The sequence below is a fragment of the Erinaceus europaeus genome, chromosome 2 (assembly GCF_950295315.1).
Source record: "Erinaceus europaeus chromosome 2, mEriEur2.1, whole genome shotgun sequence".
In the NCBI taxonomy this organism is placed as follows: domain Eukaryota; kingdom Metazoa; phylum Chordata; class Mammalia; order Eulipotyphla; family Erinaceidae; genus Erinaceus; species Erinaceus europaeus.
The window spans coordinates 2,870,451-2,896,059 of NC_080163.1; the positions used below are offsets into that span (position 1 = coordinate 2,870,451).

Consider the following 25,609-nt stretch of genomic DNA (forward strand, 5'->3'; position numbering starts at 1 on the left):
CCCCGCCAGAATCCACCCAGTCACTGAATCACCCTCAGGAAACCCCAATAACCAACCACTCTCCTTCCTCCTCAAAGCTCACATCCCACAGACATCCCATATCCAGTTCCCTTCTCCAGAAAACATTACAGTTCTCTCTCCAGCTCTCATGTCCACATCAGGACCCTGAGCAGCAAAACCAATCTCCCTCACTTTTCACCCTCACCCAACCTTCCAAGAGACCTGGGTCGCAGTGAGTGCTTTGTGACTAGTGCCCCCACCCTAGCTTGACAACCCAAGAAAAAAATAGTAACAGTATGGAGTTCCTGGCACTACTATTTTAAGACCTCCCACTCTGATTTCTCTTCCTTGGTGTTCCCTCCATCCAAGCCACACTGGCCCTCCTGACTACTGCCCCAGACAAGCTGAGCTTGTTCTCCTGAGTTTCTGCACTGCCCCTCTCCCAGCCCCCATTCAGACTGACTCCTGTCTCAGCTCAGATGTCACCTCCTCAGAGTGAGTGAGAGGCCTGGCATGCTATGTGTAGTGGCCCCCTTCATCCTCTCCACCACTCAGTCTTATTTCCTTCAAAGCACTTATCATTCTCTGAAATCTCTCTTCTCCTTCGACATGCTGTCTCTTTATATTGTCTTCTGCTAACAGTAGGGCCGGCATCTGCTTGCTTCATTAACTCCTGCTTTCGTGGTGGATGTGCAATAAATGTTTGATGAAGAAAGGAATGGGTGTGCTGGGTGTGTTCATGGATAGGCAATGCTGTACACATTCACACTAAGTGTCAGAATACTTAGGAGCAGACTCGGTACATTGTCAGCGTTGCTGTTATTATTGTACCCATCTCACAGACCAGGAAACTGAGCTTCAGAGAGCTTAAGTCATTTGGTCAATGTTCCCTACAGCCTGGAAATTTTGGTGCTGAGGTTTTTTGTTGTTTTTTTTTTTAAATGGATGAGGATGATTTATTTGCTTTTTCAGAGATATATTAGAACTCTGCTCACCTCTGGCATAAGGTGGTGCCAGGACTGAGCCTGGGATCATCTGAAGTTTCAGACATGCAAATCTTGTGCAATATGCTTATGTATTATTATTATTTTACCAGAGCACTGTTCAGTTCTGCCTTATGGTGCTTCTGAGGGTTGAACCTGAAAGCTCTGGACCTCAGGCATAAAAGTTTTGCATAACCTTTATACTATCTCTCCAGCCCATTTTTAAACAAAGGATTTATATATTGGGTGGGGGGGACGACCAGTGCATTACTCTGGCACCTGCAATGTTGACCATGAGATGCAGGACCTCATGCCCGAGAGTCCAAAGCTTTATCCACTACGTTACCTCCCTAGCCACCATTTAACTATTTTTGTGAGTGAACAAAGCACCATTCTGCTCTGGCATACATAATGCTGAGAAATGAACCTAGAAGGTCCTTAGTTTCCACCTCCTTCCAGAGTTTCATACTTTCTCCATCTCCAACCTATGGACCTAGCACAGTGCCCTCTCTCCCAGGAATGTCAAAAGAATCAGGCAGGTTCCCCAGACTCTCAGCCCTGTAGGGAGAGAGGGGTCTCCAGACCTAAGCCTCCTCCAGGAAAAAAAAAAAAAAAACAGACATCCGGTCCCAGGACCAGACTCAGACTCACACTGGGGCGATGGCCTGAGCACCAGACACTCCCACCCACCCCCTTTCACTCCCATGCTGGTCCCACCCAAGGGCCCTGCTCTGCTCCCAGGACTTCCTATCTGGATACTGGGAGCAAACCCCTGAAGATGCCTGTCAAGGGGCACTGGGTGGGGGCCCAGAGAATGAGGAACCCTAGGGCCTGGAACCTCCCCTGTCTGCAGACCTCAGATGGGTGTGGTAAGGGTGGGTATAAAAGGGCCAGTATATATTCAGAGGAGCAGAGAAAGAACTGAGAGAGTGTAAAGGAGACACAAGTAGTCCAGACTGAGAAAGAAAGCAGGGCAAAGAGACGGAGAGAGGGAGAGGAAGTGGAGAAAGAGAAAGGCAGCAGGAGGGGAGGGTGAGCAAGCACAGGAGGGAGGGAGGAAGGCGGCCAGAGAGGCAGGGGGGCCTCGAGAGGGTGGAAGGAGGGAGGAGACGGGCGGGGCTCGGAGGCTGGAGCGGAGACTAGAGACTTCAACTCTTGACTTTTCCACCACCCGGTAAGTTTCCAGAGTTCCCAGTCCGTTATTTGGAACTGGGAATGCTTAATTTCCTCGAGGTGGGGGTGGGGGCAAGGATGGCAGTTCTAGAAGGACACCCCCCTCCACCTCCCCCACTAGCCGAGGACTCCCGCCGCCACCACCACCCCTACTCCATTTACAGACTCCATGGAAATCCTTGTAATTTCAGAAATGATCCCTTAGCACTAGGGGAGGGGATCTGGGAAGGGGTGGGATCCAGTAATGTTTGGGGGGCTCCCAGCTCCGGAAAACCTCCTGCTGTTTTTCCCTGTGGCTGGCCCTTAGTTCTCCTCGGAGGACCCTTGAAACCTGGGGGGCTTTGCATGAAAAGTTCCCAAGTCTGGGAAGCCGCCGGGGCCCTCCTTTTTGGACACTGAAAGTAGGTGGGAGGCTGGGTCCTTCTCCACCCCTCCCACATTTCATCCATTTTCCCACAAGGGGCACAACAGGCTGCAGGCTGGCAGCTGGGTGGGGTGGCAACATCGTGGGCATATCCAGGGGCTGGGGTTTCCCTGGTGCATGGCAGCAGGGGTGTGGGGTGAGTCACCGGATGACTCATTCTACCTCCACTGCGTGCCCCCCCATCATTCCTGAAGAGGAGTGGGGTGAGTCAAGGTCTCTGGAGGCAGCCCCCAGGTACAGATGAATATGGAGGGGTGTCAGCTTAAAACTTCCATATCCTGGCCCATCAGTGTCAGGAGTAGAGAATCTGAGGAAACAGGCTACATGTACACACGGCTTACTCACTCCCGGGCCAAACCTGCCTTCTCCAGCTTCTAGGGAACTCGGGCACCGTGGACCCCAGTCCTCAGACCCAGGGGTTCCCACACCCCTTCTCCTTCAGACCCAGATGCCCCAGACCCTCCTCCCTCAGACCCAGGGATCCCCAGCCCCTCCTCCCTCACACCCAGAGGTCCAGATCCTCAACCGTTTTCTCCATGAGGGAGACTGGACTTAGTCCCCTTCTCCATCAGGATTCCACTCTCGCGTCCACCCCAGTGCCAACTTCTTGAAACTACCGTCTCCTGAGGAGCCCCCCTCCCCAGACTTCCAGGGCAGTCATGTCTCTCCTTCTGCTGGTGGTCTCTGCCCTTCACATCCTCATTCTCATCCTGCTCTTCGTGGCCACCTTAGATAAGGTAAGCCTGCTCGGCGCAGCTCCAGGGCCTCCAACTATCCCGCCACTATCCCCCAGTATTTGCCCCTCTGAGCTCTGCCTCCGCTTTATCCACTTTGACGTTTATCCACTGGCTTTCCCCAGTCCAGCCCCTTCCCCCCCTCCATTACCTTTTCCTAACTCTCCCCAAACTCACAGACCTCGTCCATTCTATTCGACCACACCCACCCAAGCACCAGCCCCCCCCATTACCGACCACGCCCTCTCACCACCAGGCCACGCCCCGATGTGTGGCCACGCCCATCGTCTACCCTGGCCACACCCACTTCCCCATCCCTAATTTTCCCCTGTCCATCTCAGTCTTGGTGGACGCTCCCAGGGAAAGAGTCCCTGAATCTTTGGTATGACTGCACTTGGAATGCCAACAAAACGTGGACCTGCACAGAAGTCAGCGACAACGGTGAGGGGCCTCTGCCATTTGATCTGCAAAAGGGAGGGTAACCCCAAGTCACTAGGGACAGAGGAGAGGGGAAAGCACCCCACTGTCTGAGTGGGCGGGGCCTGGGTCCCACTGCTGAGAGGGGTTGAGGTTTGACCCATCTATGTGGATGGTCGGGCAACGTTCTCAGGTTCTAAAGGAGGGTGGGCTCCAATCCTTTATTTATGGTTCAGAGAGAGTGAAGACCACATGCTATGGGTTAAGGAACAAGGAGAAAGCCCCCGGGATTCTAAAACAAGTTCCAACGGGGCAGAACTGGAAACACATTAAGGGTCTTAAAGAGGTGGGGCTGGATCCTGCCAAGGTTTTAAATGGGGGAGGGGGTGTCAGATACAAGAGTTATTATTATTATTGTTATTAGAAATGTGTTTATTAATGAGACAATGGGTCAAGGTATCAATCACTCTGCCATGCCAGGGATCAAACTCAGGATCTTATGCTTGAGAGTCCAACACTTCATCTACTGTGCCACCTCTTGGTGGTGATATGAGTTCGAAAGGGACGGAACTACAGTCAATGAATTTTTTTCTTTAAGATTTACTTATCTATGAGAGAGAGAAAGAATCGGAGTGTCACTCTGGCACATGCAACATTAAGGATCGCGAACTCTGGACCTAATGCTCTTAAGTCCAAGGCTTTAACCACTGCACCACCAACCATGCCAATGAAATTTCTAAGTATCAGATTCAGTGCTTTTGTCCAAAAGCAAGTACGAATTTCCCCCTCTTCTCATCTGTTCAACATTATTCTGGAGGTAACCCATGCAACAAGGTAAAGAGAAAAGAGTAAGGTACATTGGCCTGGAGGGTGGTGAAGTGGATAAGGCCTTGGATTCTCAAACATGAGGTCTGGAGTTCAATCCCACGCACTGAAAATGCCAGACAGATACTCGGGCTCTTTCTCCCACCCCACCCCCCTCTAATAAATAAATAAGTTAAATAAAGCCAGAGAGGGGTAAGGAAGAAGTAATACGACTCCAACCGCTAGTGAAAAGGTTTATGTAGGGAGTCGGGCGGTAGCGCAACGGGTTAAAAGCAGGTAGCGGTAGCGCAAAGCTCAAGGACTGGCGGAAGGATCCCAGTTGGAGTCCCGGGCTCTCCACCTGCAGGGTTGTCGCTGCACTGGCGATGAAGCAGGTCTGCAGGTGTCTGTCTTTCTCTCCCCCTCTCTGTCTTCCCCTCCTCTCTCCATTTCTCTCTGACCTATCCAACAACAACAACATCAATAATAACTACAACACTAAAACAACAAGGACAACAAAAGGGAATAAATATAAAATTTTTTTTTAAAAAAGAAAAGGTTTATGTAGATAGTACTAAAGAATCTGCAAAGTCTCAGGGTGGTGCACCGTGTTGAGTGCACATAATGCGAAGTGCAAGGACCTGTGCAAGGATTCCAGTTTGAGCCCCAGGCTCACCACCTGTAGGGGGGTCGCTTCAAAAGCCGTGAAGCAGGTCTACAGGTGTCTGTCTTTCTCTCCCCCTTTCTGTCTTCTCCTCCTCCTCTCTCAATTTCTCTCTGTCCTATCCAGAAGAAAAAAAAATTTGAAAAGATGACCACAGGAGCAGTGGATTCATAGGGCAGGCACCGAGCTCCAGTAACCCTAGAAGCAAAAAAAAAAGAATCTGAAAAGTTAAGAGACAGGCAGTGGCACACCTGGTTAAGCACACACATTAGAGTGTACAGGATGCAGGTTCAATACCCTGACCCCCAGCTGGAGGGGAAAAACTTCACAAATGGTGAAGCAGAGATGTAGGTGACTGTCAGTCTTGCTCCCTTTCCGTTTTCCTTTCTCTATTTCTTTTTTAAAAATATTTATTCATTCCCTTTTGTTGCCCTTGTTTTTTTATTGTTACAGTTATTATTGATGTTGTTATTGATGTTGTCATTAGATAGGACAAGAGAGAAATGGAGAGAGGAGGGGAAAACAGACGGGGAGGGAAAGACAGACACCTGCAGACCTGCTTCACATCTGCTTCACCGCCTGTGAAGCGACTCCCCTGCAGGTGGGGAGCCAGGGGCTTGAACCGGGATCCTTATGCCAGCCCTTGTGATTTGCACCACCTGCACTTAACCTGCTGCGCTACCGCCCGACTGCCCCTTTCTCTATTTCTATCCAGTAAGAAGTAAATTTTAAAAATTAAATTTTTTTAAAAAAGAAATCTTAAAAAAAAAAAAAAGAGCCCGCAAAGCAACTTCTGGAGCTAATAATTTGGGTTGGGCAACATTTCAAGGACCAAGGTCAGAATATCAGAGATATCTAAGAACCAAGGTCAGAATATCAGAATATCTAAGAACCCAGGATTGTAAAACTCTAAACTGGAGGGGGGCTGGGGTTGGGAAGTACAAGTAGCGAGTAGGTGGGGCTTGGAGCCCCCCTGTGACACCCCCCCACCCCCACCCCCACCCCACTTCTTGTTGCAGGCTGGCTGAAGTCGGTACAGGTTCTCATGGTGCTCTCCCTCATCCTCTGCTGTCTGTCTTTCATCCTGTTCATGTTCCAGCTCTACACCATGCGGCGAGGAGAGCTCTTTTATGCCACTGGCCTCTGCCAGCTTTGCACCAGTGAGCAAATGTTCCCTGGAGATCACAGGGAGGGGAGGGAGCTTCAGTGGGGGCTGGGGCTGCGGCCTTGAGGTGGGTGTCTGGCAAAAGAAGCCCCGTTGACAGCAGCCCCAGGGCCACAGGAGGTGCTGCTTTGCACCAGGGATGTGGAAGATTTGTATCGAATAGTTCTTGGTGCTCTGTGAGTCAGCTCTGGCACACAGAGGCTTTAAAGAGTTAGGACAGGGACAAATTATTTCAGGGAGGGGCAGGACCTCTAGTTGTAATGCAGAGACTGCTGTCTTACCCCTACCCCAGAGTCACCTGGTTATGTCAGGAGAGAACTCTGAATCCTAATAGTAGTGCTTTTAAGGTTTTAATAATTGAGAGGGAGGGGAGGTGGTGGCACACACGGTTGCGCACACATGCTCAAAGGCCGAGGTTTGAGCCCCCCCCCCCTTCCTTTTGCCTCCAGGGTTATCGTTGGGACTCAGTGCCTGCACTACCAATCCACTGTTCCTGGTGGCCATCTTTTAATGGAAAAGAGTTCTTGGATAGGACAGAGAGAAATTGAGAGGGGAGGGAACACAGAGTGGGAGAGAAAGATAGACCTATTTCACAGCTTGCGAAGTGGAGGTGGGGGGGCCCTGCAGGTGGGGAGCCGGGAACTCGAGCCAGTCCCTGTGATTCGCACTGTGTGTGCTTAACCCTCCCCCTGAGTGTGCTACAGCTGGGCCCCCGAGCCCTTCTCACCACCTTCAGGGGGGATGCTTCATGAGTTGTGAAGCAGGTTGTCTCTCTTTCCCTCTCCCTCTGTCTCCCCACCCCATCTCAATTTCTTTCTGTCCTAATAGACTAGAAAGAAGGGGTGGGGGAAGGCCACCTGGAGTGGTGGATTCGTATTACCATCACCGGACTCCATTGATAAACCTAGTGGCAACAAACAATAATAAGTGGGTGGCTGGATCATGGATGAAGGGTGGGGGGATGGAGGCTGCTCGGCCTCAGGGGCTGCTGGGAAATGTAGGGAAATGTCTGAGTGGACACCCAGACTCATTTTGTCTCCCTGCAGGCTTGGCGGTGTTTACTGGTGCACTCATCTACGCGATTCACGTGGACGAGATCCTGGCGAAGCACCCGAAGGGGGGCAGCTTCGGCTATTGCTTCATCCTGGCCTGGGTGGCCTTCCCCCTCGCCCTGGCCAGCGGTGTCATCTACATCCATCTGCGGAAGCGGGAGTGAGTGTCCCGGGCTGCCTGACTGCCTCACCCCCCCACCCCGGCCCTACAGCTCCCAGAGGAGCATCCTCCAAAAAATAAAATCCTTTAAACCACGGGTGCTGCCTTTGCTTGCTTCCTTCCTGCCTTCCTCCTAAAAATGGAGCTCCCCCGACCCCCGAGACACACACACACCTACAGCTCTGTGCTTGTACTAGCTCTACACCCCCACACCCACTGATTTTTTTTTTTTTTTCCCCAGAGCACTGCGCAGCTCTGGCTTATGGTGGTGCTGGGGATTGAACCCGGAACTGAGACCTACAGGCATGAAAAGCTTTTTGCCTAGCCATTATGCTATCTCCCCTTTACCCTGATTTTTAAAAATTATCTTTATTTTTTTACATAGAGACAGAAATCAAGAGGAAGGGGGGGTAGAGAGGAAGAGATACCTGCAGCCCTGCTTCACCACTCGCAAAGCTTCCCTCCTGCAGGTGGGGACCAGAGGCTTGAACCTGGATCCTTGTGCATTGTAACATGTTCACTCAACCAGGCGTGCCACTACCTCACCCTTTGTTTTTTATTTTTATTTTTATTTTTGCCTCCAGGGTTATCACTGGGGCTCAGTGCCTGCACTACAAATCCACTGCTCCTGGAGTCTATTTTCCCCATTTTTTTCCCCCTTGTTGTTGTTATTATTATTTTTGTCATAGATGTTGTTGTTGTTGGATAGGACAGAGAGAAATTGAGAGAGGAGGAGTGATAGACACCTGCAGACCTGCTTCACCTACAGGTGGAGAGCCGGGGACTCCAACCAGGATACTTTGAGGGCCTTTTCACTTTGCGCCGTATGTGCTTAACCCACTGCGCTACCACCCAGCCCCCTTGTTTTTGTTTTTTAAGATTTCGTTATGGCATATGTGGTGCCAGGGATCAGGACCACATGCTTCTAAGTTCAGAGTTCTACCCACTGCCCCACCTCCTCAGGCCACCCCAGTCCCTTCTAAACTAGGGCACCCTGGAGCCAGCTGCCTTTTCCCCCTTCCACAGACCTGAAGGCCTGGGCCCTCCTGTCTCAAAACTTCAGAATGATGACAGCTAGAAAAAGAGCTCAGCTTGTGGAGTGCAGGACTTGCATGCTTGAGAGCCCTGGTTCCACCCCCGGTTCAACACAGCTGAGTGGGTACTCTGATGTCGATTTCATGAAGCCACAGCTGAGTGGGTACTCTGATGTCAATTTCATGAAGCCAATCCAAATGAACCTTAGAAAAATCATTTAAAAAAAAAAACCCCACCTCTCAAGGGTGGGCCTTTAGGTTCTTATATGGAAGAAGCAGGAGTCTGGGCTCGGAGCTTTCTTTCCTCATTTCTTGGGACTCTCCCTCTCCTCTTCTGCAGCTACCACACTCACCCTCATTTATTAATTTTTTTTAACCCCCTTACTGAGGAAATAGTGACTTCTAGAAGCGTTGTCACAGGGGGTACAGTTTCTTATCTTCCCAGGATAGGCTCCCGCTCACCACTCTCTTTACCAAATCGTCACTCTAGCCCTCATTTATTAAACATTATTTATTTCTTTTGGAGAAGGGACACGTGGAGAAATTGCTAGACCAATAAATAATCGCAGGGGAGACAGGTGCGGGGAGGAAGTCAGGCCGAGGTAGTTTCTGTAGAAAAGGTGAATAGCCTGGCCGAGGAAGGCACCTGAGGTCGCGGGCGCGAGCGGGAGTGAGTCTCGAGTGAGGATGGTCTCTGGTTCCTTCAGGCCCGCAGCTTTGTAGCTGGCACAAGGCTGCCAATCCCGCCAGCCTGCACAAGCAGGGGCGATCGCTGGGCAGGCAGATCGGGTTTCCTTTGCAAATCCTAGCTGCTTGCTTCTATGCAGCGACAACTGGTGGCCCGAGGCTGACGGTGCCCAGCAGCTGTCAGAGGCAGGGGGCCAGAGAGCGCGGCTCACTCTCGGCGGCTGCGGGCTGGGGCTCCGCCCCGGGAAGCCGGCTGGGCAGCCTGCCCCGATCCATCACCTCCTGCGGGCACAGCGGAACCACAGTGCCCGGTGGCTTGTAGCGCTGCAGCGCTGCGATTGGTCGACAATTCCCTCAGCCGAACCCGATTGGATATTTATGAAGAGTGATGGGAATCGGAGGCGGACCAATCTATGAGCATTGATTGGCTGCCTAGCAAGCGTTGGCTGCCTTTGAAAAAATACAAGGGGGGTCGGGCGGTGGCGCAGTGGGTTAAGCGCATGTGGCGCAAAGCGCAGGGACCGGCGTAAGGATCCCGGTTCGAGCCCCCGGCTCCCCACCTGCAGGGGAGTCGCTTCACAGGCGGTGAAGCAGGTCTGCAGGTGTCTATCTTTCTCTCCCCTTCTCTGTCTTCCCCTCCTCTCTCCATTTCTCTCTGTCCTATCCAACAACGAATTGCGTCAACAAGGGCAATAATAATAACCACAACGAAGCTACAAGGGCAACAAAAGGGGGGAAAAAATGGCCTCCAGGAGCGGTGGATTCATGGTGCAGGCACCGAGCCCAGCAATAACCCTGGAGGAGGGAAAAAAAAAAAAAAAAAATACAAGGTAACGGAAATCGTGAAAATTGGTCACCAGTCGAGTGGAGACGGGGGCGGGGCAAAGCGTTATTAGTAACTGTGATTGACAGTTCGTCGTTGTAAAGGAGGCGGGGCTTACCTGGGCCGGGCGGGCCAGAAGGTTTTCGGTCCTGGAGGGTCACTGCGGGGCGTGGCCTGGGGGGCGCTCGGGGGTGACAGCCGCCAACAGTGGGTCTAGTTTAGGGAAGCCCGGGGGTGGGTACTTGCCGAAGCTGGGGGTCAGGGCCTGCAGGTGGGCAAGGGCCCTGGGTCCGTTGAAATTCACCTCAAAGCCCGTCTTGACCAGGAGCCAATTCTCCACCTCCAGCTGGAGCCACCGGGAGGTGTCTGGAGGGAGGAAGGTAGGAGGAGGTCAGAGGAGGGTGCAAGGACAAGAATATAAGGGGTCTGGGTCTGGGCAAAGCTTGGGGGTACATCTGGGGCTGAGAGGGGAGCGAGAGAAAACATAGGATGGGGGCACTCGGGATCAGGGGAGGACAGGGACTCACGAAGAAAGGGGAACGAAGCTCTCTTGCAGGTGAAATGGGGGTTCATGTATGGGAAAGAGCACAGGGAGAGTGGGGGACACCACAAGGGGATTCCGAGGTCCAGGTTGAGGTCAGCAAAGAGCGGTCACCACAGGGAGGGTCTGCATTCATCACGCTGGGAGAAACTGGGGCTGGAGAGATAGCTCACTAGGTAGGGGGAGTGCCGTGTCACATGCCCGGCGCAGGTTAGAGCCCGGGACACCTACTACGGCAGCGGTGGTGCCTCTCCCTATCTGAACGGAAAAAAGTGACTACTAGGTAGTGGAAGGGGGGTGGTGGTGGTGATGAAATTATTGCACAGGTGTGGGGCCTTGATTTCATTTAAAAGAAAAAAAAAAAGAGGGGAGTCGGGTGGTAGTGCAGCGGGTTAAGCGCAAAGCGCAAGGACCCGCTGAAGGATCTCGGTTTGAGTCCCCGGCTCCCCACCTGCAGGGGAGTCGCTTCACAGGCGGTGAAGCAGGTCTGCAGGTGTCTACCTTTCTCTCCCTCTCTGTCTTCCCCTCCTCTCTCCAGTTCTCTCTGTCCTATCCAACAACGACGACATCAATAACAACAACAATAACTATAACAATACAACAATAAGGGCAACAAAAGGGAATGAATAAATAAATGAATAAATAAATAAATAAATAAAAAGAATGCAAAAAGACAGGAAGCTGAGTTTAGGGATCCAGTCTGCAAAAGGCCTTGGTGTCATGTTCAGCCTCATGTGGTAGGGGGTGGGGTGGGATGGGGTGGGGGGACAGGAGGGGGGATGGGACACAGTCTTTTGGTGGTGGGAATGGTGTTTATGTACACTCCTATTAATATGTAGTCATATAAATCACTATTTAAGTAATATGAGAGGGGGAAAACTGATTGAATGTCTCAAACTTTTTAAAGCACTGACTGAGTCTTTTTAATACATAGGCTGAGTCTTTGATATGTTGACGCTCTCAAAAGCTTAGTCCAGGGAGAACAGAAGCAACCGGTGGTACAGCTATATACAAATAATGTCAAAGACATAAAATATGATGATGGTGTGTATGATACAGCAAATCCTAACAAAGGGATTTTTCAAAGTTAACCCAATTGCCAAGCAATGTGATTATAACAATAACTAGCTATTGTCTTCTTAAACCCTAAGACATTAGGAACCTCCCGATTCCACTATAGAGCCTATATTTCCCCCAGTCCTGGGACCTCTGGGGTGGGGCTCACTTTACTGCATGCTTTTCTCAAGTCATACCAAATGATATTGCATCCGCTGATCCCAACCTAATCAATGCAATGAGTACCACCTCAGCATGCTTCACTTCAGACTATGTCCAGAGAAGTCAGGCATGGAATGCCAACCCTTCATTCTCAAGGTTCCAGATGCTAGTGTGATGCCAACCAGATTTCCCTGGACAGACAACCCCACCAATGTGTCCTGGAGCTCCGCTTCCCCAGAGACCCACCCTACTAGGGAAAGAGAGAGGCAGACTGGGAGCATGGACCGACCAGTCAACGCCCATGTTCAGCGGGGAAGCAATTACAGAAGCCAGACCTTCCACCTTCTGCATCCCACAATGACCTTGGGTTCATACTCCCAGAGGGTTAAAGAATAGGAAAGCTATCAGGGGAGGGGATGGGATTCAGAGTTCTGGTGGTGGGAATTGTGCGAAGCTGTACTATTCTTATCCTATGGTTTTTGTCAATGTTTCCTTTTTATAAATAAAAAATTCAAAAAATTAAAAAAAAACAAACAAAAAAAACTGCTGCAGGGTCTCCGGGGCGGGGCCAGCAGTGGAGGCACCGAGGAGCCAATCAGGACAGGGCCATCGTATAAATAGAGAGGAGCCTGATCTGGAGCCAATCCGAACGGGCTGGGGAGTGGCTACAAGAATGGGCGTGGTTTGTTGTGGGCGGGGCACGAGGGGGCGTGTCCTACCTTCCGGCCCGCCGCTCGGGCCTGGGGGTCTGCAGGCCAGGAAGCTGTGTGCCAGCAGCACCTCCTTGGTGTGCTCGTTCTGTGCGCGCTGCGCCAGGGCGCTGAGCAGCTCCGAGTTGTTGGACGTGCTGCGGTAGTAGAGCATGTGCGTCAGCTCCAGAGCCTGCAAGTTGCGCCGCTGTCCGAACATCTGCAGGCAGGATATCCCGTCACTCCAGCTGGACCGCTCCAACTCAGGTCCCCAGGATGGAGTGGGTGGGTGGGGACGAATGGCACATGAGTATTTGCGTCTTTTTTCACTGGTGGAACTGGGCACACACAGGCTGGGTGGGTGATGTGGCACGGTGGATACATGGATCCCATTTGAAACCCAGCAATGCAGATGCCACACTGATGGTCAGGTTTTCATCTCTTAACCCCTCTCACCATTAACTAAACAAAAAATTGGGGGCCGGCGGTAGCGCAGCAGATTAAGTGCACATAATTCAAAGTTCAAAGACAGGCGTGAGGATCCGGGTTCGAGCCCCCGGCTCCCCACCGGCAGGGACGTCGCTTCACAGGCGGTGAGGCAGGTCTGCAGGTGTCTGTCTTTCTCTCCCCCCTCTGTCTTCTCTTGCTCTCTCAATTTCTCTGTCCTATCCAAGAACGACAGCAATAACAACAACGATAAACAATAAGGGCAACAAACGGGGAAAAATAGCCTCCAGGAGTGGTGGATGTGTAGTGCAGGCACTGAGCCCCAGCAATAACCCTGGAGGCAGAAAAAACAAACTATGGGGTTGGGCTGTAGTGCAGCAGTTTAAGCGCACATGGCGGGGAAACTCGAGGATCCTGATTCGAGCCCCCGGCTCCCCACCTGCAGGGGGGTCGCTTCACAAGCAGTGAAGCAGGTCTGCAGGTATCTACCTTTCTCTCCCCCTCTCTGTCTTCCCCTCCTCTCTCCACTTCTCTCTGTCCTATCTGGCAACAACAACATCAATAATAATAATAACCACAACAACGGTAAAAACAAGGGCAACAAAAGAAGGAAAATAAATATTTAAAAAAACTAAAAAAAAAAAAATCTTAGAGAGAGATGCAACACTGACACTTTCTCTAGTACCATCGCCCTGGATTCTGCAGCACCACACCACCTGGTCCTGTGCCTGCAGGTATCCTATGGGCTATCTTTACAGGGTGGGCTCTGTCTCTCTCAATTGCTTTCTTTCTCAAACCAGAGCACTGCTCAACTCTGGCTTACAGTGGTGCTGGGGACTAAGCCAGGGACCTTGGAGTCTTAGGCATGAAAGTCTTTTGCAGAAACATTACGGTGTCTCCTCAGTCCAATTATTTGTTTTGCATCAGAGCATGTCTCTGGCATAGGAGGCACCAGAGACTGAACTCAGGGCTTCATGTTGCAAGACCAATGTTTCATCCAATGGACTACCACCTGGGCCACAGAATTTATTTATTTATTTATTATTTTGAAAATTTTATTTATTTACTGAGAAAAATAGGAGAAAGAACCAGACATCACTCTGGTACATGTATTGCCAAGGACTGAACTCAAGACCTTATGCTTGAGAGTCCAGTGCCTTATCTACTGTGCCATCTCTCAGACCACTTATTATTTTTAACTAGAGCTTTGCTCAGCTCTGCCTTATGGTGATGCAGGGTTAGAACCTGGACGTTGGAGCCTCAAGCATGAGAGTCTCTTTGTGTAACCATTATGCTATCTGGCCTACCCAGGATTTATCCTATATGAGAGAGACCAGAGCACTGCTCAACTCTGGCATAAATGGTGCTTGGAATCAACCTGAAACCTCAGACATGTATTATTTCAGACTCTAACACTGAGCTACATTGTCCTGCCAGAGCATCTGCTATGTTACACATGTGCTCTGGTCCCTGCAAATGAGGCAGTGGAGAGTTTTAGTCACTGCTGTATTGGCTGGCTTTTCTAGGCCACATATGTATTTGTTCAGGAATTGCCAGACCACATGAGGACTTTGTGTTACAGTGAATTTTTTTTTTTTAAGACTTTAGCTTTTAGACATATGCAAATGTGCTGCCAGATGAAGTGTCTTAAGCTCAGCTTCAAAGGAGCCCATTGTGGGAGCACCAAGTCTTTGGCGCCATCTGACTGGCTACTGCTAATTGCAGCCCCCGGCAGCTGGCTGCATGGGACTCATCATATGATTCTTTCCACATTTGCTCCAACTTTTCCATAATAAAGAGTTCATTAACCTTTAATAATGAGCAGGGCCAGCAAACAGCACTAGAAGAGTTGTGCTGAAGGAAGAACAGGTAGTAAGTGGGGCCCAGCTGTCATAGGCTGTCCCCTCCTCTTCCAGACCCCTTCTCCCCACCCTTGATGTCCTGAAAGACAAGAAATGGGAGCCCAGCAGTGGCCCTGGGCCTCACGCTAAAAACCTGGGCCTAGTTTCCTCTGTTCCATCACAAAACGAGCTCCAGGGTGAGAGTCTTCTTCCCACAGGGCAGCCAGTCCTGACTCTGCCCCCATCTGGCTTGAGCCTTTGGCTGAGGCTTCAGTGCTCAGGCAGGGCTGCTTGGAGATGGAAGCAGAAGTCAGAACAGACTCTGACGTGTTTCCTACAACACCCAGGACAGAGCCCCACCCATCACAAGTGTTAAACATTCACTACGGATGCCAGGAGATAGCTCAGCTAGTAAAGTGCACCTTAGCAAGCATGGGGGCTTTGAGTTCAAGCTCCTGCACCACACTGGAACACCATGAATGACTGATGCCTTTCTGTCTGTCTCTCCAGAGTCAAGGATGGAAAAAATGGGGTGGGGAAGACAGCATAATGGTAATGCTGAGACTCTCATGCCTGAGTCTTTTAAGTCCTAGGTTCAATCCCCAGCACCACCATAAGCCAGAGCTGATCAGTGGTTTGGTAAAAACTAAATAAATAAAGGTCCTGGCTGGTCACTCAGTGGTGGTAATCATGCATGCACAAGGCGCTGGGCTCATTCTCTATTACTACATTAATAATAGTGATACAGAGCTGGGAAATTCGGTGGTGGTGGGTCTTTTTTTTTCTTTCCCCCCAGAGCACTGCTCAGCTCTGGTTTATGGTGGTGCAGGGGATTGAACCTGGGGTTTAGGAGTTTCAGGCATGAGAGTCTCTTTGCATAATCATTATGCTATCTCCCCCATCCACGTGTTAGATTTTAATGCCTGGATTAAATGTCTTGGATTAATCAAGACACTGCATACTCTGGCTTGTCATTCTCTTCTTCTCTCTGCCTCATGTGGAAATTTTCTCTCAAATAATAATGATAAATAATAATAAATAATAAGCCAAAATCTTTAAAATGCAATACGTAAACACTAGCTACTGGCTGGGGAGCTGGCTTGGTGGTGGAGCACGTGATGGCGGACGCCCATCCCGGCACGCATGCGCATGCGCACAGACGATAAAGTTGCCGGGCTCCTGAGCATCTGCGGGTAGCACGTTCTGGAAACCGGCCAGCAAGTGCGGCTGTCCCCTCTCCTGATGAGCCTGGCCCTGCCCGCTCGCACCCCTGACTTGGTGTGAATCGCTATGTCTTTGGTTGGAGGCAGTCTGCCCTGCCTCCCCCTCTTATCTGCCTTGTGAGTAAGGCCCCAGCCTCCACCCCAGCCTCAGTCTCCCCCCCTTTAGGTTGCCCCTGCACGGCCCAAGCTGGCCCTGCTCTTCCCCAGTGCCCTCAGAGAGGCCCCCACTCCTCAGGCCTGGCCCCTGAGGGGGCTCTCCCTTCTGAAGGCAGCCTGTACTGAGCCACCTGGTGGAGCCTGAGGATGCTCTCAGGTGGAGAACTCTCAGGAGCCTCTGGCTCAGGAGTGGGAGAGACATGCTTCTCAAGGACGAGCGTGGCCCCGGGTGCTGGACTCCATGGGGCACATCAGAGGGGGGCAGGGCATGATGGGAGCCCACAGGACACCTTCCCAGCCTGAGAAGTTGAAGCCTCTGCACCTCTAGGTTGTGGTGTGTGTGTGTGTGTGTGTAAGGCATTTTGTCTGGTGGGAACAGCATGTGCCAAGGGAAAGAGGGGACAGGAAACAGAAGGCAGGTGCTCCCTGGCCTCCCTGGGTGGAGCAGAAAAAGAGAATTCAGACAAGTGGCGGGGAGGTGACATAGCAGATAGAGTGCAGGGCGTGCAGGTGGAAGTCCTGAGTTCGAGCCTCAGCACCACATGCACTGGCATGATGCTCTGCTTCTCCCCCTTGTTAAAATGAATATGGGGCTGGGGAGATAACATAATGGTGATGCAAAAAAAAAGGACTCTCCTGCCTAAGGCTCCGAGGCTCCATGCTCAATCCCCTGTACCACCATCCGCCAGAGCTGAGCAGGACTCTGGTAGGAAAAACAAACAGAAAAAAAGAATTCCGCTGCACGAGGCTGGAAAGGCAGGTTCTCAGGTGGTGAGCAGAGGACACAGGGTGGCTCTGGGGCCACCGGGAAGGGGTAGGGAGACAGACTAGGAAAAGGGCAGAGAGACGGGGCAGGAAGATATGGCTGGGGGCCGACAGCAGGGGGGTAAGTGAAAGGGAGACTTCTGGGGTGTAGCCAGTGCCTTGGGGTGGGGGCAGGAAGCCGGTAGGGAAGGTGTGGGGAGACCTTCGGAGGGCTGTTCCTGAGCTGGTCGCACCATGTGGGGAGCAGAACAGCTGGATTTTAGCACCTGGGGTGGGGGGGGCCCTTTGAGGAGGAGCCTGTACCCTGAAGACCCAGAGGTAGGCAGTTGGGGGGCTGGGGGCTTGAGCCTGGGGCTTTGTGCATGGTGACATGTGCACTCAACCAGGTACAAACCTGCTGGTCCTTTATTTTATTTGAACTGGGTTTTAGAGTTGGGGAGAAAATACAATGGTTCTGCACAAAGACTTTCCTGCCTGAGGCTATGAGGCCCCAGCAACACCAGAGCTGAGCAGGGGCTATGGTCTCTAAATATCTTTCTCTCACTAAGATAATATTGAACTGAGTTTTAAATGGGGTCCTTCAGAGCCCAAGAGGCTTCAGAGGCCTCCCTCCCCCCCAGGACCATTGAAAGGTGGGACAGACAGTGCCCTCTGTCCTCCCAGACCTCAGCACTCCCTCCCTCAGAGCTCATAATCCTTTCGTGGCTCCCTGCTGCCCTGAGATGGCGCCCTTCCCTCACCACTCAAGGCCTGGCCACCTTCTGGGGTCTCATTTCTCTACCCTGCATCCCCTGATGGCAGCCCTGGGGGCTCCCCTGAGCTGTACCTCCCAGGCCCCCTTCTTCTCCAGGCTCAACCCTCCCCTTAATTTTAAGGCTTCCCTCAGACCCTGCGGGCAGGGCAGGAGTGGCTTCTTGCTGGCATCTCTCAGCCAGCCGGGAAGCCTGGCTATTATCTGCAGGATTTATCACCAGTCCTTCTACGGGCCCGTTGGGAGGGCAGAAAACAGCTTGAAAAGCACTGAATCAGTGATTGAGTGATAGGCCAGAGGATGACGGCTCACACTGACCCAAACTGCCCCGAGGATCAGCTAAAAGCAGCTCTCCCACAGCTCAGGGATAGGGCAAGCAGTGTCAACCCCCCATTCCTTACTCAGTCCTTATGCAAATGTACCAGGCAGACAGCCTAGCGCTCCCACGGAGAAGGGAGCTGGTGGGCCCCTGGCTCGGAGGTTCTAATTCCGTCTCTATGGGCTAGGACCCAGGCGGCTGTGTTAGGAAAACGCCAGATGACTAAGTCGGCCCAGCCAGGATGGGGAAGCAGAGGCTCTGAGAACAAAGGCCTAATTCCTGCTGGCAGTTAGAATTCATGATGGGGGTGCTGAAGTAGCTCGCTTGAAAAGTGCGCTGCTTTGCCATGTCCACCGCCCCATTCACCATTCTCTCTCTCTCTCTCTCTCAAATAACTGAATGAATGAGTGAGTGAATATGATAAGGATGATTATGGGCCCTCTCACACAGCATCTCTGATGCAGGGGATATGTTCTCACCTCTGTATGCATATTAAAATTTTGTTTTGTTTTGTTTTTCATTGCTGGAAATTTACCACTCGGGGCTGCCTGTTTTTCAGACAGATAGACAGTGACAGAGGAAGACACAGGGCCAGGTGGTGGTGCACCCAGTAAGAGCATCTGTTGCAATCCCATGTAACACATGGGCCTGTGCTCAAGCCCCAGCTCCTGTAGGAGGGAAGCTTCGGGAGTGAAACAGTGTCGAAGGAGTCTCTCTCCCTCTCCAGGTACTCTCTGTCTCTCCCGTCCCTCTTGATTTCTCTGTCTCTATCCAATAAACAAACAAAATAAAATGTTAAGGGAGCTGGGCAGAGGTGCACCCAGTTGAGTGTATAGTTCATCATGAGCAAGGACCCGGGTTCCAGCCTCCACGCCTCACCTGCAGGGGGGACGCTTCAGGAGTGAGTGGTAAAGCAGGTCTGCAGCTGTCTACCTCTCTGTGTGTGTGTCTCTATCTCCCCCTCCCCTCTCAACTCCTCTTTGTCTTGACCAATAAAAAACTGAAAGAAAAAGAAAGTGGCTGCAGGAGGTGACAAATCTGTAGTGTCAGCACCAAGCCCCAGTGATAACCCTGATGGCAATAAAAATACAGAAATAGGGAGTCGGGCGATGGCGCAGCGGGTTAAGCGCATGTGGCGCAAAGCGCAAGGACCTGAGTAAAGATCCCGGTTCGAGCCCCCGGCTCCCCACCTGCAGGGGAGTCGCTTCACAGGCGGTGAAGCAGGTCTGCAGGTGTCTATCTTTCTCTCCCCCTCTCTGTCTTCCCCGCCTCTCTCCATTTCTCTCTGTCCTATCCAACAACGATGACATCAACAACAACAACAATAATTACAACAATAAAAAGAAACAACAAGGGCAACAAAAGGGAATAAATAAATAAATAATATTTTTTAGAAAATACAGAAATAATTAATTAATTAAAATAAAATGTGGTGTCCCTAGGGAAAGAGAGAGGCAGACTGGGAGTATGGACCGACCAGTCAACGCCCATGTTCAGCGGGGAAGCAATTACAGAAGCCAGACCTTCTACCTTCTGCAACCCACAATGACCCTGGGTCCATGCTCCCAGAGGGATAGAGAATGGGAAAGCTATTGGGGGAGGGGGTGGGATATGGAGATTGGGCGGTGGGAATTGTGTGGAGTTGTACCCTTCCTACCCTATGGTTTTGTTAATTAATCCTTTCTTAAATAAAAAAAAAAAAAACAATAAAAATTAAAAAAAAAATGTGGTGTCCCAGATGATGATGCAGTGGATACAATGTTGGACCCTCAAGCTTGTGGTCCTGTGTTCCATTCCCTGCATCACATGTGCCAGAGTGATGCACTGGTTCTCTCTTTCTCATATATATATAAATATATAAATATATATGTAACGGGGGTAGTTCACCAGGAAGGTAGGGTGTGTGTCTTGTCAGGTGAGTGGTCCAGGTTCCAGCCCTAGCACCGCACGGCACTGGGCTGTGGTGTGTCTCTTCCTGGGAGGAGCGACATGGGAAATGAAGGAGGTCCCAGCAAGTGAAGAAAAAAAAACAAACAAACCAACAACAACAGAAAAAATTAGGCAAAAATGCGGAGCAGCTGGACAGGGCAGGTGCCTACCTTGGAGGCCCGCAGGCCCATGAAGATGGCGAAGAGCAGTAGCAGCAGGGAGGTGGCCACCTTGAGGTCTGACAGCACCACCATGGCCACGTTGACGAACAAGGCGAGGCCCGAGACCAGCAGCGTGAGGTTGAGCAGCGCGCGCTGCAGCGCCGACGTGCGCACCTTGAGCTCAGGCAGCAGCTGCTCCAGGCCCTCGAGCGGCGTGTCCTTGAAGCTTTTCAGCACCAAGTGTCCCCGCCGCGTGCGCGCCGCCAGCACCATCCGCTTGAAGTATCTCCTGGCGGCGGCAGCAGGGAGCTGTGGGGGGCAGCACAGAGCCCTGGGGTATCCTCCCACCCCCAGCCCCCCGCCACCCTGCCTGCATGCCGTTGTGCCTCGTTTTTTGTTTTGTTTTTACTTATCTAGCTATTACAGATGCATCAATTAATTGATTGATTGACCAAGGAGCAGAGCACACATTGATACAATGCTGGGGATTAAACCCAGGACCTCATGCTCTTAGGGACAAAGCTCTAACCACTGTATTATCTCCCGACCGCTTCCCCCCCCCCCCAACAGAGTGCAGCTCAGCTTTGGCTGATGGTGGTGCTGGGGATGGAACCTGAGGCATCAGAGGCTCAGGCAGTAAAGTTTCTCTGCATAACCATTATGCTGTCTCCCCAGCCCCTTCTGGCAGACATATCTGGAATCACGTTGAACATACACTCATGAGGGAAAGAAGCTGAGCATCACGTGCGCCAGAGTGTGACCCTGGGGCTGAACTTGGGATCATGTGCTTGCAAATTCAGCGCTCTACACACTGCCACCTCCAGGGCTGTGCTAGCAATTTTTAAATAAGTATTTATTTATTTATTTATTTTAGATAGTGACAGAGGTGGAGAAGGAGAGTGAAAGAGACCACAGCACCAAAGCTTCCTTCAGTGTGGTGGGGGCCAGGCTTGACCCTGGGTCATGCACATGGCAATGCACCGCCCAGTCCAAGTGGGCTATTTCACTGGTCCTAACGATTTATTTATTAAAGTGAGAGAGAAAAGGGGGCCAGGAGGTGGTGCACTCAGTTGAGCACACATGTTACCATGAGTAAGGACCCAGGTTCAAGGCCCTGACACCCAGCTGCACGGGAGACGCTGTGCTACAGGTGTCTCTCTCTTTCTCTCTCTCCTTCTGTCTCCCCCTTCCATCTCAGTTTCTCTTCATTTCTTTTTTTTTTATTTAAATAATTTATTTCTCTGGTTTCTCTTCATTTCTATCCAAAAAATGATTAAAGCAAAAACAAACAAGAAGAGAGTCAGAGCATCGCTGTGGCAAATTCAGTGCCAGGATGCCAGGTACCACCAGCTCAGCACTCTACCCACTGTGAGCCTCCCAGGCTTTATTTACTTATGATGAGAAGGGCTGGGAGATGAGAGAGAAGAGAGAGGACCAAGAGCACTACTCAGCTCTGGCATAAGGGGGACCTGGAGATGGAACTGGCAGTCTCTAGAGTCGCAGGCATGCAAGTCCTGTGCTGTAACAGGCTGAGATAACTCTCACCATATAAACTTTATTTTATTATTTGCATTTTATTTACGTATTTTTTTTACCAGAGCACTGTTCAACTTCAGCTTATGGTGGTGCTGGGGACTGAACCTTGTACTGGGGAGCCTCAGGCATGAAAGTCTTTTTGCGTAGCCACTATGCTGTCTCCCCAGCATCCTGCACAATGATTTTTTTTTTTGCCTCCAGGGTTATTGCTGGGGCTCAGTGCCTGCACTATGAATTCACTGCTCCTGGAGGCCATTTTTTCCCCTTTTGTTGCCCTAGTTGTTTATCTGTGTTGTTGTTACGATTATTATTGTCGTTGTTGTTGGGTAGGACAGAGAGAAATGGAGAGAGGAGGGGAAGACAGAGGGGGAGAGAAAGATAGACACCTGCAGACCTGCTTTACCGCCTGTGAAGTGCCGCCCCTGCAGGTGGGGAGCTGGGGGCTCAAACCGGGATCCTTCCGCCAGTCCTTATGTTTTGTGCCACGTGTGCTTTACCCACTGCGCTACCGCCCAGCCCCCCACACAATGATTTTTAAAGCCGCTGGATGGTGGTGGGAGGCAAGGCAGAATTTAGCTAGGTGTCTAGTCATAGGGGACCTGTGAAGGAACACAATCTCCAATTACCGGACATATAGGTTGCCTTGATATGTGAAAGCTTGATATGTGAAAGCTAAATATGACTCTCCGGTTTGCCTCCAGGGTAACTGCTGGGGCGTGGTGCCAGCACTAAAAATCTACTGCTCCTGGCAGCCTTTCTTTTTTAATTGGATAGGACAGAGAGGAATTGAGAGGGAGGAGGAAGTAGAGAAGGAGACACAGAAAGGCACCTGAAGACCTGCTTCACCGCTTGTGAAACAACCCCTCTGCAGGTGGGGAGTTGGGTCTCAAACTGGAATCCTTGCGCAGGTCTTTGCACTTCGTACTATGTGCGCTTAACCTGGAGTACCACCGCCCAGCCCCTGATCTGGTAGATTTTTAATCTGAACAGCCAAGGGAAAATAACTCAGCTGGTGAAGCAAAGGACATAACATGTTTGAGGCTCTGACTCAGTGCTCAGGACGGAATCTTCTGAGCAGCGCCTACCTGACTTCTCTTTCTTCCTCATGCGAAACTCTTTCTCACAGTAAATAAATGAAATCCATCTTAAAAAAATAAAGTTAAACTATTTTGGCTTAGAATTCTACACATTTTATTTAATTGAGTTTTTTGACCAAAGTACTGCTCAGTTCTGGCTACAGGTAGTGCTGGGGCTTGAACCTGGGACCTCTCACATGCTTGGCTTGTTGCTCCCCCTCCCTGGCCCATGTATTTCAGAGTGCCAGAGAGTGCTTTTAAGCTCTGGACAGCCGACAAAATGAATCAGCACTGCCTTTGTGGAGTGTCTCATCCAGGGTGTGAGAGACAGATAATTAAACACACAGTCTACAAGAATAAACATCTCCTTGGAATAGATTTGGGAAACAGAATTATTGGTTGGAGGGATATGAGATTTCTATCTTTAGTTTCTGTTTTGTTATTTTGGAATCATAACCAGTTTTGATAGAAATGAGTTCTAGAGAGAGTGGTTAAAAAGACTGGCCACAAGTAGGAAGAGCCTATCTTATGATCCTATTTCGTATCTGAATACCTTCTGTTAAAAAGCCCATGTTAGGTGGCCTGGGAGATGGTGCCATAGATAAAGCTTTGGATTCTCTAGCATGAGGTCCTGGGTGTAGTTTGCCCCTGGGTGTAGCATGTGCCAGAGTGATGTACTGTTCTCTCTTGTGACCATGAATAAATATATATTTTACTTTTTATGTTTATTTTTTTTGCCTCCAGAGTTATCGCCGGGGCTCAGTGCATGCACTATGAATCCACTACTCCTGAAGGCTATATTTTCCATTTTGTTGTCCTTGTTATTGTTGTTGTTGTTGCTGTTGTTATTGGATAGGACAGAGAGAAATCGAGAGAACAGGGGAAGACAGAGAGGGGGATAGAAAGACACCTGCAGTGATCAGGGAGGTGGTGCAGTGGCTAAGGCATTAGACTCTCAAGCATAAGGTCCTAAGTTCAATCCCCGGCAGCACATGTACCAGAGTGATGTCTGGTCTTTCTCTCTCTCTCTCCCATCTTTCTCATTAATAAATAAATAAAAGAAAAGAAAAGAAAAGAAAACACCTGCAAACCTATTTCAGAGCTTTTGAAGGACTCCCCCTGCAGGTGGGGAGCTGTGGGCTTGAACTGGGATCCTTACACTGGTCCTTGCACTTGGCATCATGTGCGCTTAACCCACAGTGCTACCGCTTGGCCCCCATAAATATATATACTTAAAGGTTTAAAATTACTATTATTGGGAGTTGGGCGGTAGCACAGCGGGTTAAGCGCAAGTGGCACAAAGCACAAGGACCTGCGGCGTTAGAATCCCAGTTTGAGCCCCCGGCTCCCCACCTGCAGGGGAGTCGCTTCACAGGCGGTGAAGCAGATCTGCAGGTGTCTGTCTTTCTCTCCCCCTCTCTGTCTTCCCTTCCTCTCTCCATTTCTCACTGTCCTATCCAACACCGATGATATCAATAACTACAACAACAACAAAAAAACACAAGGGCAACAAAAAGGGATAATATATAAATAAAATATTTAAAAAAATAAATAAAAATAAAATTACTATTATTATTATTATTATTTTAGACATCATGATTCCAAATCTAACACTTTATTCACTGTGCCATCTCCTGAGCCACATACTGGAATTCTTTTTTTTTTTTTTATTTTATTAATTTCTTTATTGGAGAATTAATGTTTTACATTCAACAATAAATATAAAATTGTTATTTAAAAGTATACAAATAGGACTGGGTAGACAGAATAATAATTATCTGCTATTGGTGCCTGAGACACCAAAGGTGTCAGACTGAACCTGGGTTCAATCTTCAGCACTATTATAAGTCACAGCTAAGCAGTGAAGCAGTGCTCTGGTAGGCCGTGGCACGTGGCACCAAGTGCAAGGACCGGCCTAAGGATCCCGGTTCGAGCCCCAGGCTCCCCACCTGCAGGGGAGTTGCTTTGCAGGTGGTGAAGCAGGTCTGCAGGTATCTATCTTTCTCTTCCCCTCTCTGTCTTCCCCTCCTCTCTCCAACGACGACATCAATAACAACAACAATAATAACTACAGCAATAAAACAACAAGGGCAACAAAAGGGAAAATAAATATTAAAAACAAAACAAACACATTCTGAGTCAGGCAGTAGCACAGCAGGTTAAGCACACGTGACACGAAGCGCAAGCATGGGCGTAAGGATCCCGGTTTGAGGCCCCGGCTCCCCACCTGCAGGGGAGTCGCTTCACAAGTGGTGAAGCAGGTCTGCAGGTGTCTGTCTTTCTCTCCCCCTCCTCTCTCCATTTCTGTCTGTCCTATCCAACAATGATGACATCAATAATAACAACAACAAAACCAAGGGCAACAAAAGGGAAAATAAATAAATACATATTAAAAACAAACAAACAAACAAACAAACAAAGAAAAAACCACATTGCTCAGTGGCTGGGAGGTCAAGTCTGAGCTCTACTGGGCAGGCTGTTTTCTGGCTCCTCAGCTGTGCCTTCCTCCTCTGAGCTTCATGTGGAATATGGGAAGATGTGCGGCCTGCACAGAGACTTAGGATCAAGGCCCCACCCCCACCTGCAGGGCAGACACTTCGCGAGCACTGAAGCAGGTCTGTAGCTATCTTCCTCTCCTCCATCTTCCCCTTCCCTCTCAATTTCTCTCTGTTCCATCAAATGAAATAGGAAGAAGAAAAAGGAAAAAAAATGGCTGCTGGGAATAGTGGAATCTTAGTGCCAGCACCAAACCCCAGCCATAACCGTGGTGGCAAAAAAAAAAAAAAAAAAAGGTGAGGGGGAAACTTGAGGGGTGGGAGGGAATATGTCTTCTACTA

The 25,609-nt window shown here is 50.3% G+C and overlaps 2 protein-coding genes across 10 annotated transcripts in view; one reads left to right on the top strand and one right to left on the bottom strand.

Annotated features, from left to right (window-relative positions):
- The first annotated feature begins 1,903 nt into the window (after window positions 1–1,903).
- Window positions 1,904–7,672, top strand: EMP3 (epithelial membrane protein 3). Its single transcript, XM_007536235.3, has 5 exons — window positions 1,904–2,157; window positions 3,153–3,317; window positions 3,656–3,755; window positions 6,219–6,359; window positions 7,411–7,672. Exons 2-5 carry the CDS (start codon window positions 3,240–3,242, stop codon window positions 7,578–7,580), a joined length of 489 nt encoding a protein of 162 aa, XP_007536297.1. The 5' UTR covers window positions 1,904–2,157; window positions 3,153–3,239; the 3' UTR covers window positions 7,581–7,672.
- A 1,434-nt stretch (window positions 7,673–9,106) lies between these two features.
- Window positions 9,107–25,609, bottom strand: part of TMEM143 (transmembrane protein 143) — a 28,834-nt gene continuing 12,331 nt past the window's right edge. For 6 of the 9 annotated variants that reach the window (XM_060173644.1, XM_060173673.1, XM_060173649.1 and 3 more), the window contains 4 exons: window positions 20,170–20,449; window positions 12,599–12,788; window positions 10,239–10,486; window positions 9,107–9,747 (listed from right to left, as the gene is read on the bottom strand). In XM_060173644.1, coding sequence (XP_060029627.1) covers window positions 10,278–10,486; window positions 12,599–12,788; window positions 20,170–20,449 — 679 coding nt within the window. In that variant the 3' untranslated portion in view covers window positions 9,107–9,747; window positions 10,239–10,277. Of the gene's footprint in view, window positions 9,748–10,238; window positions 10,487–12,598; window positions 12,789–20,169; window positions 20,450–25,609 lie in introns of those variants that run through there. The other 3 variants (XM_060173633.1, XM_060173625.1, XM_060173658.1) reach the window with 3 other exon arrangements.